The sequence below is a fragment of the Cadophora gregata genome (assembly GCF_030347475.1).
Source record: "Cadophora gregata isolate MNR1 chromosome Unknown scaffold_8, whole genome shotgun sequence".
In the NCBI taxonomy this organism is placed as follows: Eukaryota; Fungi; Ascomycota; class Leotiomycetes; order Helotiales; family Ploettnerulaceae; genus Cadophora; species Cadophora gregata.
Window position 1 is genome coordinate 231444 of NW_026695931.1, and position 15704 is coordinate 247147.

Genomic DNA, 15704 nt, shown 5'->3' on the forward strand with positions numbered 1-15704 from the left:
GGGAGAGAAAGAAGAGGTGGGCGGCGGCGTAGGTGGTGAACAGTCATGGAACGGCTTGTAGCCGTGATGTGCTGGCTGTTTAGTGAGTAACATGTCGTGGAGCGTGTCAGCAGTAAAGGAAGAAAATAAATATAAATGGTGATGGAGTATATAGAAATGACCTTTGAAGTAGAGATAGGAAGGATATGAGAGTAAGGTAGTAGCACTCGAGTAGGGATTCGAGACTTTTAAACCAAATCGCCTCCTAACACCGCCCGCGCTCCCTCATCTCCAAAGCACCGTACGCAGCGGGGTCTTGGGTAGCGTATTACTACCTGTCCGTGTATCGGATACTCCAGACGAGACCGGGTCCCGAAATTGAACGGTGGCCATAGTGGTACTGGCAAGACTAGATGTGGATGGCGATGGAGGGAATCCATTTTTTATCCAACGACATTGTGATGCTAGATGAGGGAATTGGAGGTAGCAGGCGACATCCCTCCTTGGCGCGCCGCAGCAGGGAAGAGACGGGTGAGCAGCTTACGAACGGTCGAGTTCATGACCAGCAGTGCCTCCACTTCCGTTTGTTCACAGCGGAACAAACCACCAGCCCCAACGCCTCATCCAAAACATCACCAAAAAATCAAATCCAGGAAACCAAAACACAGCCAGGCCACACAGTCCTGAATCTCCATCCCATGCGCGACCCTGACGGGCGGGAAAGGGATCGACAACGCTGCATCCTAGTCATGCACAGGATGACGGTGTTGAGCCGCTCTACGGATGCCATTTGAGATTGGTGCAACTGAGCCCTGCCGGGATTTTCCTGCGAAATAACATGAGATGAAATGAAGTAAAGCGGCATAACAAGGTAGGCCAGCCGAAAATAAACCGCCTCTACCTTCCTTACCCGTCCTGTTTGAACGTACCTTCTTTTACACCATATTAACGGACACACTGATCGTCACAGGGTGTGTACCCATCAAGTGTGGTCTAGCAACCTTGAATTTAAACCCCATGCGCATTGTCGCTATAGCGGTTGAAACGAAAAACATATAGGTTGTGTTAAAGGGATGATAGTGCTTGCTGTTTCGTTCTGGTGGTATGATGGTGGTCGGGCGCTTACTAATACTCCGACGTGAGTGGAAATTTATGAGGAAAGCTCGGTTCTTGGCAAATTAAAACATGAAACTGTGGCTCGCGTTGTGGCTGTTCCTCGCACAGACGTCGTTTGCCAAAATCATTCCCGTGTGTTTCAATAGGTTAACTAGACGTCAACTTTATTGTTGTGCGCACAGCTGCTTCGATTGCGGAAAAACGCGCTTACCTTCCCAAACAACCCACCATGCAAGCTGCGAGAACATATAAAGATGCTTTGCGCGCACCCAAACACCGGGCCTAGTTAACAAGCCTGCAAGTCAATCCTTCTGAACCAAAACAGCTCTTTTCATTTTAGTGGTGGAAGCAGCTTCCTAACCACCGTTTCCAATCCAGCCTAATAACTATCTTTCTTGCCACTCTTTTGGAAGCGCCCCGCTTCTCCTTCAATCAGCCCCAAATGCTTGCTCAACTTTACGGAAATGTGCTTTATCAAACAGCAGCCATCTTAATCACGACAAGATTCTTGGCAGCCGTTGGTGCTTCTCCGGCTCCGGCTTTCGGTGATGCTGCCCCAATCGGCTCCGTCGAGTTGTTAGGACGAACTACGTTTCCGACCTCTATCCAAAGCCCCGAATGCCAAACTCTGTTCGTGGGTCAAAAGGCTACCGACGGCGAAGTGTGCCTCAGCGTCCAGGACCAGTCCCTAATAGTCGAATATATGTCCGTAACGGATTTCTCTTACGACGATGTCCACGTTTGGGTCGGCGTCGGCACTCCCCCGACCACGGCACCTGGGCAATTCTCATATACCTCCGGCAACGGATATTGCGAGGTCGCTGAGGATGGGACATCGGCGACTTGCACGATTCCTTTCATTGATCTGCCGGAAGGGAACCTCTGCAATACTGAGCTCTCGATTGCGACTCATGCGGCGTTGGGCGGAGAGACTGGGTGGGGGGATGGGACGTGTATTCAGGAGGATTGCCATCCTTGGGCGATGTATTCCACGTTCCAGTTCGAGTGTACTAAAGCCGGCACGCTGGCAACGACGACGATGGCTTCAATTAGTTCCTCTATCGATGGCTCAACGAGTTCAAAACCCATGTCTAACGTGTTGACCAACCCAGTCGGGACCTCGACCACCTACTCTTATCCAGGGACGACCAAAACCAAAACCAGCATCATAACCTACACCATCACCTCGTGTCCTGCTAGCAAGCCATGCCACCTGGTCACGACAGAGTCCACAGTGACCTACCACCTCACCCAGTCCATCACTGTCCCTTGTGAAACATCCACAGTACATAAAGAATCCTCGCCTCCACAAGAAAAAAGCCTCGTTAACTGACGCATGCATATCCCTAGTACGTCGACCGCGGCAGCACAATCACAACCACCATAACGAAATTGCCAATCGCCATCTACGTGACCTGTCCCCCAGAGCCGCCGCCTTCGTCATCCCCAACAACCTCGGCGTACGCCTCCGCAACTCCGTATTATAACTCTTCGATACTCATCGCGACCGAAATGTCTAGCTTCCTCGTCGGCCCAGCCAAGACCTACGAAAGCGTCTCGGCGGCCGCGAATTCCACGGCGCCAAGTGCGTTCACTGCCGGGGCGCCTAGGCTTAGCCGTAGCTTAGGCTGCATTGCGACTGTGGTGGCTATGATGGGTGCTCTCACTGCGCTGATGTACATGTAGATGCAGAGGCCGCATGTACGGATGTTCCAAGTTGTTCAATTAACCTTCGAAGCTGGGATTAGATAGTAGATTTCAAACCAAACTGGAGGCAGTGATTCCACCTTTCTGCCCACATTTGGTATGATGGAAACTATACCTCCGTTTTTATTGTAATAAATAATTTCTCGGACTTAGCTATGCAGTAGGATAGCCAGTCTTAATACAAACTATTTTGGGAGTCAAATATCAGATGCAAAGGTGGTCATGGTCGGATTTGAATTTGCGAAGGTGTTGCAGGTGAAAAGCGTTGGTCGACTAATTAAGCGGGAAACATGAAAGGCGGTCTCAGGATAATCGAGTGGACGACTACCATAGCCTCTTTGGTGGCGATTGACCAGTTTGGACGTTAAGGGGGACTGAAAGATTGTTAGAAGCGCAGTTCTTTCCTCTATTCAGCTGAGAGCTTCGAACTTGGTAGAATTCTTCAGTAGCCATGATGAAAGGCTTAAAGTCAGGAAGCATTCGTTGACTTTTTAATGAGGGAGAGTTTGAGGTGATTGAGAAATCTCCTGATATGTCATGTGCAATAGCGGGGAAGGCATTTCTTTCATTGGTGGAGCTCCAACAGGGCAGTCTGTGCCCGTGTTGCGTTAAAGGATGCCAAGGAAGTCGGGATGATGAGAGCATGCGTGATGCTCCTCCACATCGAAAAGAAATCTTTGCGATCTAGGGTTTCGGTGGTCCAAGGAAGGATATCAGAACCATTTTCTTGCATTCTGGAAGTTGTTGAAGAAAAAGAAAGGCGAGCTGTCTTTGTTGCGCTGGCTACAGCGCATGTGTGAACTCGCACAACGTCCCTTTCCTGTGGCGAATGTTGTTGGACATTCGGGTGGTTGCTACTTTCGCATAATTTCGAACGTTCAATGCGTTATATAGACGGCGAAGAATGGTTGAAGTGTGGCGAGGTATATTTGTGTAATGTCTAGATTATTCTTAAACCGCAATACCAAGGACATTCTTTGGCTCGTACAAATTGTCAATACTCTCAATCTCCTCCTCCTCCAATTCGAAATTGACAGCCTTAACAGCCTCATTTACCCGTTCAATCTTACCAATGCCAATAATAGGTGCCGTCATGAAGGGCTTGCTCAAACTCCATGCGATAGCCACAATCGCCATACTGACCCCTCTCTTCTTCGCGATCTCCTCGATCTTACGATTGATCTTCTCATCTATCGCAGTCATTTTCTGTCCCATGAACGTTGCTCCCATGGCTTCACCCCGGTCGCTATCTTTGAAGCTGTCATGGGGCCGAGCGAGATAGCCCATTGCCAGAGGCGACCATGGAATCATGCCCATCCCGAATTTTTCCAGCGAGGGAATCATCTCCTTCTCTTCTTCCCGATAAGTGGCATTATGCAAGTTCTGCATAGAAATGAACTCGGTCCAGCCATGCAATCTTGCGGTATACTGCATCTCCAGCAGTTGATGCGCCCACATGGAACTCGCCCCAATATACCGAACCTTGCCACTTTCCACAATGTCATGCAACGCTTTCATCGTCTCCTTGACAGGCGTATTGGGGTCAAATCTATGTATCTGGAGAAGATCGATATACTCCAAATCCAAGCGCTTCAAACTCGCGTTGACGCTGTCGAAGATATGTTTCCTACTCAGCCCATACGCATTGATAAACCCCTTGCCATCACGCTCTTGCACACTCATCTTCAACGGATTCTCCCACTCATCACCAGTCCTGTGAGCGACAGGGCCCCAGAGCTTTGTCGCAACGACAATATTATGTCTCGGCATTTTGTACTTCTTGATGGCTTTGCCAAGGATCTCCTCGGATACGCCGCTGGAATAATTGTTGGATGTATCGAAGAAATTGATGCCGGCATCGTAACAAGCTTTGAGAATTGGAAGAGATTCTGGTTCTTCAATGCACCACTTAAATTGACCTCGGCGATCGCCGAAGGTCATGCAGCCAACGCAGATGCGGGACACTTTGAGGCCTGAGCAGCCAAGGTAGGTGTATTTCATCATTTTGATTGAGGAATTTGGATGGTTTCTGTAAGGTTTTTGGGTTGTATGATTGTGTAATAGACTTTGCTTTGCCCAAAGTGATTATGGGAGAAGTAGATTAAGTAACGAAGGTTGGGAGATGTGAAGTTAATATAAATAATAAGTGGAGTGGGGTGGTCGTTGACGTTGACCCTTAACTCCAGCTCCAGACGCTTGACGTTAACGGATTTAGTGCGATTTAACTCCAGCTTCGGCATGATTATATCGAAAGGCCCAATCGGATTTTGAGCGGAGCGCCAATATTCTTCATATTTAGCTTCAAATGCGTCCTCATCATTTTTTTCTGACTCATTCCCGCAGGACTTCATCTTGGCATTTGACGATCGCTGCCAAAGGCTGAGACAAATTATTCGAAATCTAATCCCTTCCCCTTCCTGCATACTTTATTCTGCATTTCTTTCCCCTATGTTTCTATTGTCAGTACTTCTCTTATCCAAAATGGCTGGGTCCTCAACGGTATCTAATCCCTTCGTCAAATCCCTCGTCCATGGGTACTGACCGGCTTAGAAGACCAAGATCGAAAAGATGGAACCTGTTTAACGCTGGTCTTCTGCTTGTATTCCTGTCCATTCTTTACTCTTCTGCGCTTCTCTACCTCCCCACCCGAGATTGGCACGCTACGCTACTTTTCCTGACTTGAGCCCCACCTGTATCTAGACACATCCAACATATCTGTCGTGGTACGGATTCTAGCCAGATCCTTTCAAGCCTTCCATCAACCATGCGCTATCACCTACTTGCTCTCAAGGCCGTGGCCTCAAGAACATGTTCCCAAGGCCACAACGATCTCAAGGCCCCGGTGGGCGTGGGAGCACTGGCCTTACGCCCACTGCGGCCTCGAGAATTTTATGGTCCGACATACACCGGAGACATCACACTCAGGCAAAGTCAATGAGATGGGACGGAAAGACAGGCACTGCGGCTTCTAAATGCAGGTCACGAGGGGACACCTATGGTTTTACACGTACGGTGTAAGGGCTTGAGTCAAGGTATGTATTAATTCTAGATACAAGACGTAGCGCGAGGAATCAAGAAGAAGATTGGCGATTCCTCGCGCTTTTAACGAACTGAAACGAGATCACATGATGTCAAAGCGCGTGGTCCCGTGACACCGTGCTCTTCACAGTACCGTGACGCCCACGGTACCGTCCCAACCAGATTAACGGCACCGTATACGGTGCACAAGCATAGCTGGTGTAGCTATCATGCGAGCTTAATTTTTCGCATATCGTGGAAGGGTAGAGCCCAACACCACACAACAAGAGAGGGAGCCTACAAGATACGTACAGTTGACTGTTGAGCTGCTTCCAACAACTTCAATTTCTCCGTCTAGACTGAGTTCAACTCTCCCTTCTCCCTTAGATTACGATTTCTGGCGTCCAAAATGTGGCTGTGGCTTATATAATCGATCCCCGAACCACGGCTTGAGCCCGCCACCGCACGCCAATTGGCGTGCTCTGGCGGGCTCCATCACCGACATTCAGGATATCAACGCTGAAATCAAAGGCCACTTGCCCGCATTGCTTATCCTGGATTGAGATGGTGGTGACTCTAGTAATTTGACCGGATTCTCCGGCGCGATGGGACATGCTTGGAAGCTTTCAATGTATATTTTCTTATCTCTGTCCATCTCAGGCCAGATCTGACGAAGCCTCAATCCTGATCCCCCCATGTCCCCATAAGATATTGTGGTTGTGGCTAATCATGGCTGTGGCTGACGTATGGCTGCAATCACGTGGCATGAGCGCTGGAAGATAAAAATTCCGCTTCCGGAGAGGTGATTTTGGTTGATTAGGCAACCATTTGAGTCACGGCAACCTGCATATTGTATCACATCCATTGTTAATCGTCGTACATCACTTGTGGGAAATGGCCGCTCCATTACAGATTCACGGAAGAACCGAGCCTCCCAGCTTTACATCGAACAGAGCAACACCACCGGACAAGCAGATCCAGCTTCCATTGACTCCTCCAACCACCGAAGAGCGGTTCTCCCATGGGAGCGAGAGGTCTGCTGTGGCTTCTGCCTTCCAGATACTCAGACAGCATCAAAACCATTGCTCAATAGTTGAAGCGCAGGATTCGCTGCTTTGGTGACTGAAATTGTTCCTTAGGTTGCAATATCTTAGCTTCTAGAACGTTCTAGGGCGCGCCAAAGAACAAAACTGCAGTCTTTATTCTCAAAAGCCAGGATCCTTTTTTGGCCTCCGTACTAGGATTCGTTGTTGGCTCCCAGCTAAAATTAGCCGCTGATAGCTTCACCCAAGTAAAAGAGCTCTTGCGACAGGATCGTTGTGATTAGTGGAGCAGGTATACCTGCGAATGCAGGCTGTACTTCTATGAACGCTGATTCCATGGAAAGAGCTAGAGCAGCGTCGGAACATAACCAACACCACTACTCCCTCTATCATTCATAATCTATAGGGATCCAGTAGTTATTAGCCAATCTCCACCTCTATCTCCGGCCTTTGCAGAGTAGCAATAGATATAGATATGCACCAGTTTGTCTCTTTCGACGAGAGCCCAGCAACCTTCTCCCCAAAGACCATATCCCAATATAGATATCCACAAAATGGATTGTGGCCATCTCGGTGATTGCATGTTTGACGAGAGCTTAGGTTGCCGAATGACTCCAAAGCAATGCCCCTAATTATTTTAAAAAACAGTCGGCGATGGAACTTACCGAGACGTAAAAGGAATTCCTAAAAACTGCAAGACGAGTGCTCTAGGGATTAGTCCCGCGGAAACCCTTCTGCCGTCGCTCGAGAGGAAGTTTTTGGCTGAAAGAAAGGGTGGGGGACAAATGAACGTGCATTGTGAGACTGCAGCTGCATCCCGCTGGGAGGGCCGGGGCGACGCGCTATGCCGTTCGCACCAGTCGATGTATTTGGCTGGGAACGAGCCCGCTGCAAGAGCGACGGCAAATTGTGCCTCAGCCCACATGATTTGAGGTCGCGGCCATCTCTATTCTGTAAACAATGCATGCATTCTTCATACGACAGCTGGCGTACATTAGTGCTCAAGTTGCTCAGCCTTAAATTTTCGTTGGGAAATGGATTGCCAACGTGGTTTACTGTAGATGCAAGCTCTTTCATCCTGAAATCCCAGGACGCGCCGCCGGGTCCAACCGCGCCCTACACTCACCCAGTGTTTCATTCGCTGCGCGCCGCCCAAGAAGGAATACTTGCACACAGCAGCACGTACCGCTTTTTAGGGGAGCTTTCCAAGACGCCATTTCTCGCGACCTTGATTTAAACTGTTACTGTAGCTGCAACTAGCACAGAGAATCACTATTCAGCCTGGTGTTTAATCATTAATCTTCATAACTAATTTCGAAGTTGATAACCACAGAAGATCGAACCATATTCCCATCCCCTGCCGAATCATGTTTCGCTCCGTTGGGTTGCAGCACAGGGTTCCCTTTCCGTACAAATGTTCCCGCTGCAATTGATGTCTCGACAAACCCATCCCTCACCTCCACCCTGATCATTTTTCCCTCTCGGATTCTCTCCTCCTCCGCTGGTGTTGGCTCGGTTGCGTTCTGCTGCCTGGGCAGCCGCTTAAGCCTCAGGGGACTGCGTATGTTAACATCCTTTTTGTCATCACGCCCGTAGAAACAGACAAACGTACGCCTGGCTTGCTTTTGGGGATTCTAGCAGCGGATTTCTCGTCGTGTTTGCCTCGTGTCATGTTGAAACGCTACAAGAGAGAATTCGAACGCGATAAAAGAGGGGGCTAGGAGAGATTAGATTCACCAGCCTGGGAATGATTCGGTTGAATTATGAAAGTGATTGCGTCTAGTAGAACATTCTTCAGCAGAGCCATCAAGTGCTTATATACATTAATGTCTGTGCCGCGGTGGAGTAGTAATGATTTTTCTGTCAGAGGGAATGGACCTCTCAACTTCGATCTGATCACGATAAGAACAAACAACGTTAATACCTATAAAATGATGTAATTGGTTTTATTTTGAGCAATAAGCTCTGGGAAGCAGACAACCCCACGTAAATCGCGAGAAACTCCCTCCGCGATATTGTTCCCTTTCCAGCTTAGGGTTAAATTTATAGTGTTAGTGAGAACAAATTCTAAACCAATAGATATGGTGATGACAACCTTCCCTGTTGAAGTTCGGGGGTAGTTTCGGCCTGCAAATTCACACCGGACATGCAAGCCACAGTTCCACATCTCGCGATCGCCCCGTCGCGGTTCCAATGTGGGGGGAACTGTAGTAGCGGGTAGCAGACCGGTAATCGCTGTTCACTTCGTGCGGCATCTCTAACTCTAATGCATGGGGACCAACATTTGTGATATAGCTTAGGAATCCTGAGAATCTGGTTGGAATAAATCTATAATACACTTAATAGTAAGTGAGTTTCATAGCTCCTTCTAGTCTAGTAATAAATAAATTATCAGAATAAATACTATTTAAGTATAACTGGGTCTGGGCGAGTAGTATTAAATAAGATCGGTAATGTAACCGCTTACTTTCCTTAAGGAAAGTGTTGCCTTTCCATCTCTGTTTCAGAACAGGTAGCTTTATCCTAAGACCGCGGTATATTAACTTGAAAGAATAGATAATAGTTCTACTATAGCATAAGATAACTTTACTATAAGACTCAAAATAAGCTGGTATAAGGGTTAGAACCTATAATAGGCTAGGGCGTTACCCTAGCGACCATTAGTCTGTTTATTACGTCTTACTTTGTTTATTAAGGAAGGGCCATACCTGTATTATTAGCTCTTTACGTAGTTCTTTATAGTTTAACCTGAGCCCAAGTTCTCGACATTTTCACTAGACTTAACCTCTTATAAGCTATTGCTTTCTAGAATTAGGATAGAGGATATAGTTGGCAAGCGAGCTAATAACAAGGAGAGCTGAAAGCGTGATTCGCTGTTAATACTCGTTTTAACAGTTTTTAAAAAAGGAATTAATATAATATTAGCTAACTTATATTATTTTAATATCTGATAATATAACTTTTAATTGATTAGCCTATGAAACATTCCTATCTACTCAAAGATATTACTTTTTTTTAACAGGTTTCGCACGAGTATAAATGAAATACCCTCCTTATAATCTTTCCCCTTAGGCTATATACTTACTATATCCTGCCGAACAACATGCTATAGTATCGTTTATATAGCAATTAGTCAATGAAGCTTGATTACAATATAAAGTGCATACCGGATAAACTACCGTATAACAATTATTAGTACAGGTATAGTAGTCGTTATAGCAAGATATCTGATCTCCTCCAGCGGTAAGGCAGGCTTATAAGGTAGTAGAATATCTATTAATATATAGGTTAACGTAGGGGCTAATACAAAATTAGTAGATATCTAAGGCTAGCTTACATGATATAAGCTTACCTCCACCGATTCCAGCCAGTGTAGTAATCACTACTGACGCGGCATACCCGATAATAACTATTTCAGATAAGAGATTATGTATAGCTATTATTGATAGTGTAGCTCGTGAGTACGTGTAAGCGGGTGTATATGTAGGCGCACGTGTGAGTAGACGTGTGGACGCGAGTATACGGGTGTAGTTATGTATATGTATGTGTTATGGTGTGTAGGTTGTATATATGTGTTATATATTATTAGTTAGTTAGGTATGGGGGGAGTGGGAGGGAAGAAAAGAAGTTAGAATAACAAGATTGAGGACGAAGAGGTATATTTAGCGATTTAGGTATAGTGCTTAATCCTGCGGAGTAGCGAGGTTACTTCTTATAGATAAAAATACTAGCTAGTATAACTCTCTTAGACCCATACTTTCGTACTTTCTATTAAACGCTAAGAGAATATTATCCTGCTAAAACTTACTTAAGCGGTTAAATAATCTCGAATCATAAGGAAATAGCTGAAATAGCTATATATAGAGTTATTACGATTAGAGGAGGGTTAAAGATAAGTCGGCTTATTCCGACTACCTGCGTGTTAAGCTATATGATTCTCAGGCTATATTCTTCTTAAGACTATATGATTCTTAGGCTGTGTAGCATATATTATACAACGTAAGCGTGAGAAAAAAACTCAAACTAATTAATTATAATTAGAGTAACTTAGATTAGGCCTGAGTTGATTTAAGTAGATTTTTTTTTCCTTTGAGTTTAGTTAAGTTAAGTTTAAGTCTACTTAAAGCTACTTAACTGATTATATATATTAATAAAGAAAATGGATAACTAATAAATTAATTAAGAAAATTATTAAGAAAATTACTAAGAAATTAATTAATAAACTAATTAATAAACTAATTAATAAACTAATTAATAAATTAACTAATCTAATAAATTAATTAAGTATTGAAATAGTTTAAGCGAAAGCTCCGTAATACCGACCTTACTATAGTAAAAGATCATAAATAGATAAGTAGTTATATAGCATTTTTAAGGGAAAGTACCACTTTATATACACTCCTATTCTGTAAAAGACCAGGAAACGGAACAACCCGCGGGACTCCCCGAGAGAGAAACTCATCCCGGTGTAACAGCGTCTGCTGCCCGCAAAAATCAAATATAAAAATAAAAATTTATAAGGTCCGAAGTAAGACTCTTCGGAAGCCGAAAGCCATAATAAGTTCAGAAATACATGATCTATACCTAGAAAGGTTGAAAGCTTACTTAAAACAGAAAGCTTCAGGGTTTCCCGCTATTCGTCCTAGCTATGTAACGCCACCAAGCTAGAATTACTCCAATCTTATATAATAGCTTAGGTAATACTCGAATCGACTCAATCCTGTCTACTATATAAGTAGGGGTGTATAAAAGGAACTGAATATGTCCCTGTATATATCTATAAAGTATTTCTAAATTTTTCGATATAGAGCTGATATATCCTGTACGTCTAAATATACTAGTACGTATGAGATAAAGGGAGTTGATCGCCTCTTACTCGAATTTATACTTTTTTATTATTACGGTAGCACTACTTTTCTTGAGCTAGAAGAGAATAGATCTCCCTTATACTAATTACAATCTTTTCTAATACTAGTCGTAGTAATCTCCACTAATATAACTTTCCATATTCTTAGATACTATCTCTTTCTCTTTTATATTCCTTACACTAGCTTCTTATACTAGCTGAAGTATTAACCCGATTATAATATCCCATTATATGTTCTAAAGTCGCTCCACCTTAGTATAACAGTTTAGATATACTATAGTTAGCGCATGGTTTTCCTTATAGCTTGTATAGGCTTACAGGATATCTCATGTCCTTCTCGGCCTAAAATAATAGCTTTACCTCTACCTCAAAGCGATTATTTATACGTAGTAAATCGCAAAATAAGCTTAATACCGTGGAAAGGTAGCTAGCTATTATCTAGACGCCTCTTTAATATAGGGCACTAGATAAAGAAAATATTTAGTGAATATACTAATATATTACTAGCGCCTTGAAGCTAGAAGTTAGGTAAAAATAAACATATATGTAGAGTAGATATTCCTATCTTAGAGGAGATAGCTATCTACTATATATAGCACGTAGAGTAATATTAGGATAAATGGCGACGCACTTGTAATAGTACTTACGATGAAAAAAAAAAGGTAAGGCCAGTAGTCTTATAAAGTAGTTCAGAGTCTAATTAAGGTATAACTGCTGAAGTCAGATTTCGCTGCTGATAGCGCTTTAATTGCTGCTGTAGTTATCTAGATTATTACTGATTTGCTTAATGACCTTGAAGTGGATTAGACTTTACTAGATATAGTAGTATATACTCTACTTCTCCCCGCCTTTTTTTTCTTCTCTTCGTTTTTCGTAAGAACTATATCAGATGGCATAAGGTTTATCCGCAGCTACGTAGTCTGCCTGCAGCTAGACTTATATCTAACTTTCAGCGGCTGAAAGTACGTAGTAAAATATTAATTTAGCGTTCGTAGTATACCTAAGGCTAAGAAAAAAATAAGGTCTACCTAGAGCTTAATACGAGATTTCTCCTACCGGTTACTTAATTATATCCTAATAATATATAATTATTCTTTAAGGTAGTCGCGCGAGAGTAGTGCTACTACTAATCACAAGGCATCCTGCTACAGTATTCCAGATCTATTCAAAAGCAGGAAATATTAGCGAGGTAAAAGGTTAAGATAATTATAGAATGATAGTTAGGTAATCTCACGAATACTACTTAGTTATTATATGTATTTGCCTTCACTATTGGACTTACAGTGAGAAAAGCCGAGTGTGAAAGTATTATAAAGACTTTAGATACTACTACCTTCTGCTTCTATTAGTAACTGTTCTTCTAAAACACGTATATCTTCGAACTAAAGCTATCTATACTATCTAAACTATCCAAACTATCTAAACTGAAAATAGGTTTCTAAGCTTTCTGCTGTATCCTTATAACGACCCTTGTCGCGGTTACCTTCGTTCAGGCCTTACCGTTCTAGGCTATAGACGTTCAAGATTTCAGTCTTAGTTGTTGGGACACGGTTGTTTCTTATTAATACTCCGACCTCGTTATTAGTGTAATAAGATCGCCGGATATTAGTATAGTATATGTCGATCTTATGAGTAGTACTCTTTCTATTACTTATACTATTATAATAGCTGGCTAAACTTTTAACGCTATTTATACCTAGGTTAGTACATCTATACTTACCTTAACTACCCCGACTGCCCTTAGCTAATTTCTATATATATCGAATAATAGCTTTTGCACCATCTCTAGATTAGTAGCTATATGTACTGTATCGCCTATCCCGTCCGTATAGCGAAGTTATACAGGAATTCTCTATATTATTACGTATACTAATATAACTGGTCCGACTGGAACTTAAGTAACTACATAGGATAATAGATTATACTACGATATAAAAGGCAATTATGCGAAGTATTTTACTATTACGGAGTAGTGCCAGTGCCTAATATTATATTCCTTTAAACTAATCACTACTTTAGTATATAAAAAGCCCCAGTCTAAATTCTTCCCTCGAGCTCTAACTAATAAAATCCCATAGACTGAATATCTCGTTACAATCGTAACTACAACTATAGTTTCTTATAGCACTACCCCTGCTCCAAGTCTTACTACTGCTTCTTATAACAACCTTAATGCTCCCATAACTACTAGTATAATTACTACTACAATATCAGTTAATCTAGTCTGCCCTAGCCCTACCTGAAAAGCCAAGGAAGAGCTTATATCTGGAAGTTAGTCAGACGCACTAAGTTAGAGAAGTATAGGAGAATATGTAAACGTAGTATAAGAAGAATTAGTTAAGTTAATTTATCTTAACTGTTTTAGTAATATAAATACTACTCTTAATATCTTGTAATAATAAAGTATATATTTCGTTGAAGCGTAGCTTTTTGAACTAAACTAGAAGAATTTAGAATATATATTATAATATCTCTTCTTATTACTTATAATTTACATTCCTTAGCTACTACCATGCCTGCAAATATACACCAGATCGGACGCATATGTAATTATGAAAATTGCCCGCAAACTCCCATGCAACCCGATGTGATGATAATAAAGTTTATTCGCCCGGTTCTAAACCTAAAGGGCCCTAGTCTATATTATATAATCTATTTCGTTTAGTGTTTCTATGACCTCTTGAAGCTCGTATAGAAATGCCTTGTCTAGTATCTTCTACTTTTAGTAATTACTTTAATTAAATGAGGTCTTGTGTGTGGTTAGTAGTAAGTGAGCTTGAAGATTATTCCTCCAAGTGTTTAATGTCCTATTATCGGCGACTGAAGCGAGACCTGCTAGGGACACAAGGGGTATTAGGGGTTAGTCGGGGTAAGAGAATGAGATAGGATTAACTGTTGTAGGGTGTTAGCTGCCTATTGTACCTTTATATTTAGTTGTCCAGTAGTAATAGCGAACTTAATTGTTGCTTGTATTGTGTCCTAGTAGTCTATATTTAGTGTCTATATCTCCCGGTTAGATAGTACTTTCTCTCCCTAGTAGAAAGAGAAGTTGCCTTTTCTTATGTCTATTTGTGTAAGTATTTGCGCTTGGTATATGTCCTAACTTGTATATCGGAAGAGAAAGTACCTAACTGTTTCTATTACTTAGCTGCATTCGTATTAGTCCGATTCCGCTACTCTGATCCGGTTCAAGTATCTATTGAGTCGTGCTATTCCGGTTCTTAGTTATATTAATACACTTACTTCTTTCCGCTTGAGGCTATTGTAAAGAATATGAGTGTACTTCCCTGGCAGTGCTATATCCATTTCTTTCGAGTACTTTCCTACTCTGTCTAGTAGGGTCCTTGTTTCCTCTTTCATTATGGCGTTGTTTATGATAGTGGACTTGGCTTATGAATATTATCTTTATAGTGTTTAACCTAGCTCAGTAGCTTTTCGCGCTACTTCCTTTGCTCTCCCGCCTAGTTCGAAGCTCCCTTATATCGCCTCGCTTAATTACCCCGCCCCCTTTCTAGTTATATCAAATCTAGCCTGTCTATTCCTCGCGAGGACTCTTTACTAACTACTTAGGGTTACAAATTAAATCACGATTTATATTTTTATTAACCCTCAAATTATTAAACTAATGTCAGGGTCTCTATATTAACCCCTCGACTTTTAAAGAATTCAATATTTAGCTTAGGATCGTAAGAACCTATATCCTCTCCAGTATTGTTATTCACAACCCTATTTCCAGTTTCTTCTAATCCCTAGTCTTTTTTACTCTATCCTAATAGTAGCGGGATACCCTCTAATCTCAGATCATCAACCCGTAACTCTCCAGAATCGTAATATAAGAACGAAATAAGATATAATCTCGACGTTTCATTATATTACTAGACAAGTCGATAACCTTCCGGGAATAGGCCCGAAATCAACTCCCTATACAGCGCTCCATTATAGAATACTTCACTAACTACTATATATTTATTAGC

The 15704-nt window shown here is 42.7% G+C and overlaps 3 protein-coding genes across 4 annotated transcripts; 2 read left to right on the plus strand and 1 right to left on the minus strand.

Moving 5' to 3' along the window:
- Window positions 1–392: 392 nt before the first annotated feature.
- ONS95_013658 (uncharacterized protein) lies at window positions 393–773 on the plus strand (the record flags this gene model as incomplete). Its single annotated transcript, XM_058507297.1, has 1 exon — window positions 393–773. One exon carries the CDS (start codon window positions 393–395, stop codon window positions 771–773), a length of 381 nt encoding a protein of 126 aa, XP_058356466.1.
- Window positions 774–1168: 395 nt separating this feature from the next.
- Window positions 1169–3364, plus strand: ONS95_013659 (uncharacterized protein). 2 transcript variants are annotated; one of them, XM_058507298.1, is made up of 2 exons: window positions 1169–2380; window positions 2446–3364. In XM_058507298.1, exons 1-2 carry the CDS (start codon window positions 1538–1540, stop codon window positions 2779–2781), a joined length of 1179 nt encoding a protein of 392 aa, XP_058356467.1. In that variant the 5' UTR covers window positions 1169–1537; the 3' UTR covers window positions 2782–3364. The 2 variants fall into 2 exon arrangements, with proteins under 2 accessions (XP_058356467.1, XP_058356468.1); XM_058507299.1 differs by having other exon boundaries at window positions 1169–3364.
- Window positions 3365–3753: 389 nt separating this feature from the next.
- ONS95_013660 (uncharacterized protein) lies at window positions 3754–4806 on the minus strand (the record flags this gene model as incomplete). The annotated part of the gene is made up of 1 exon (XM_058507300.1): window positions 3754–4806. The coding sequence occupies one exon, from the start codon at window positions 4804–4806 to the stop codon at window positions 3754–3756; it is 1053 nt and encodes a 350-aa protein (XP_058356469.1).
- Between the last annotated feature and the right edge of the window lie 10898 nt (window positions 4807–15704).

Excerpts from the sequence above, each read along its gene's own strand:
- ONS95_013659 (XM_058507298.1), top strand. The coding sequence starts at position 1,538 with ATGCTTGCTCAACTTTACGGAAATGTGCTTTATCAAACAGCAGCCATC. Across the intron at positions 2,381-2,445 it reads TCCCTTGTGAAACATCCACA|TACGTCGACCGCGGCAGCAC; the intron begins GTACATAAAGAA and ends GCATATCCCTAG.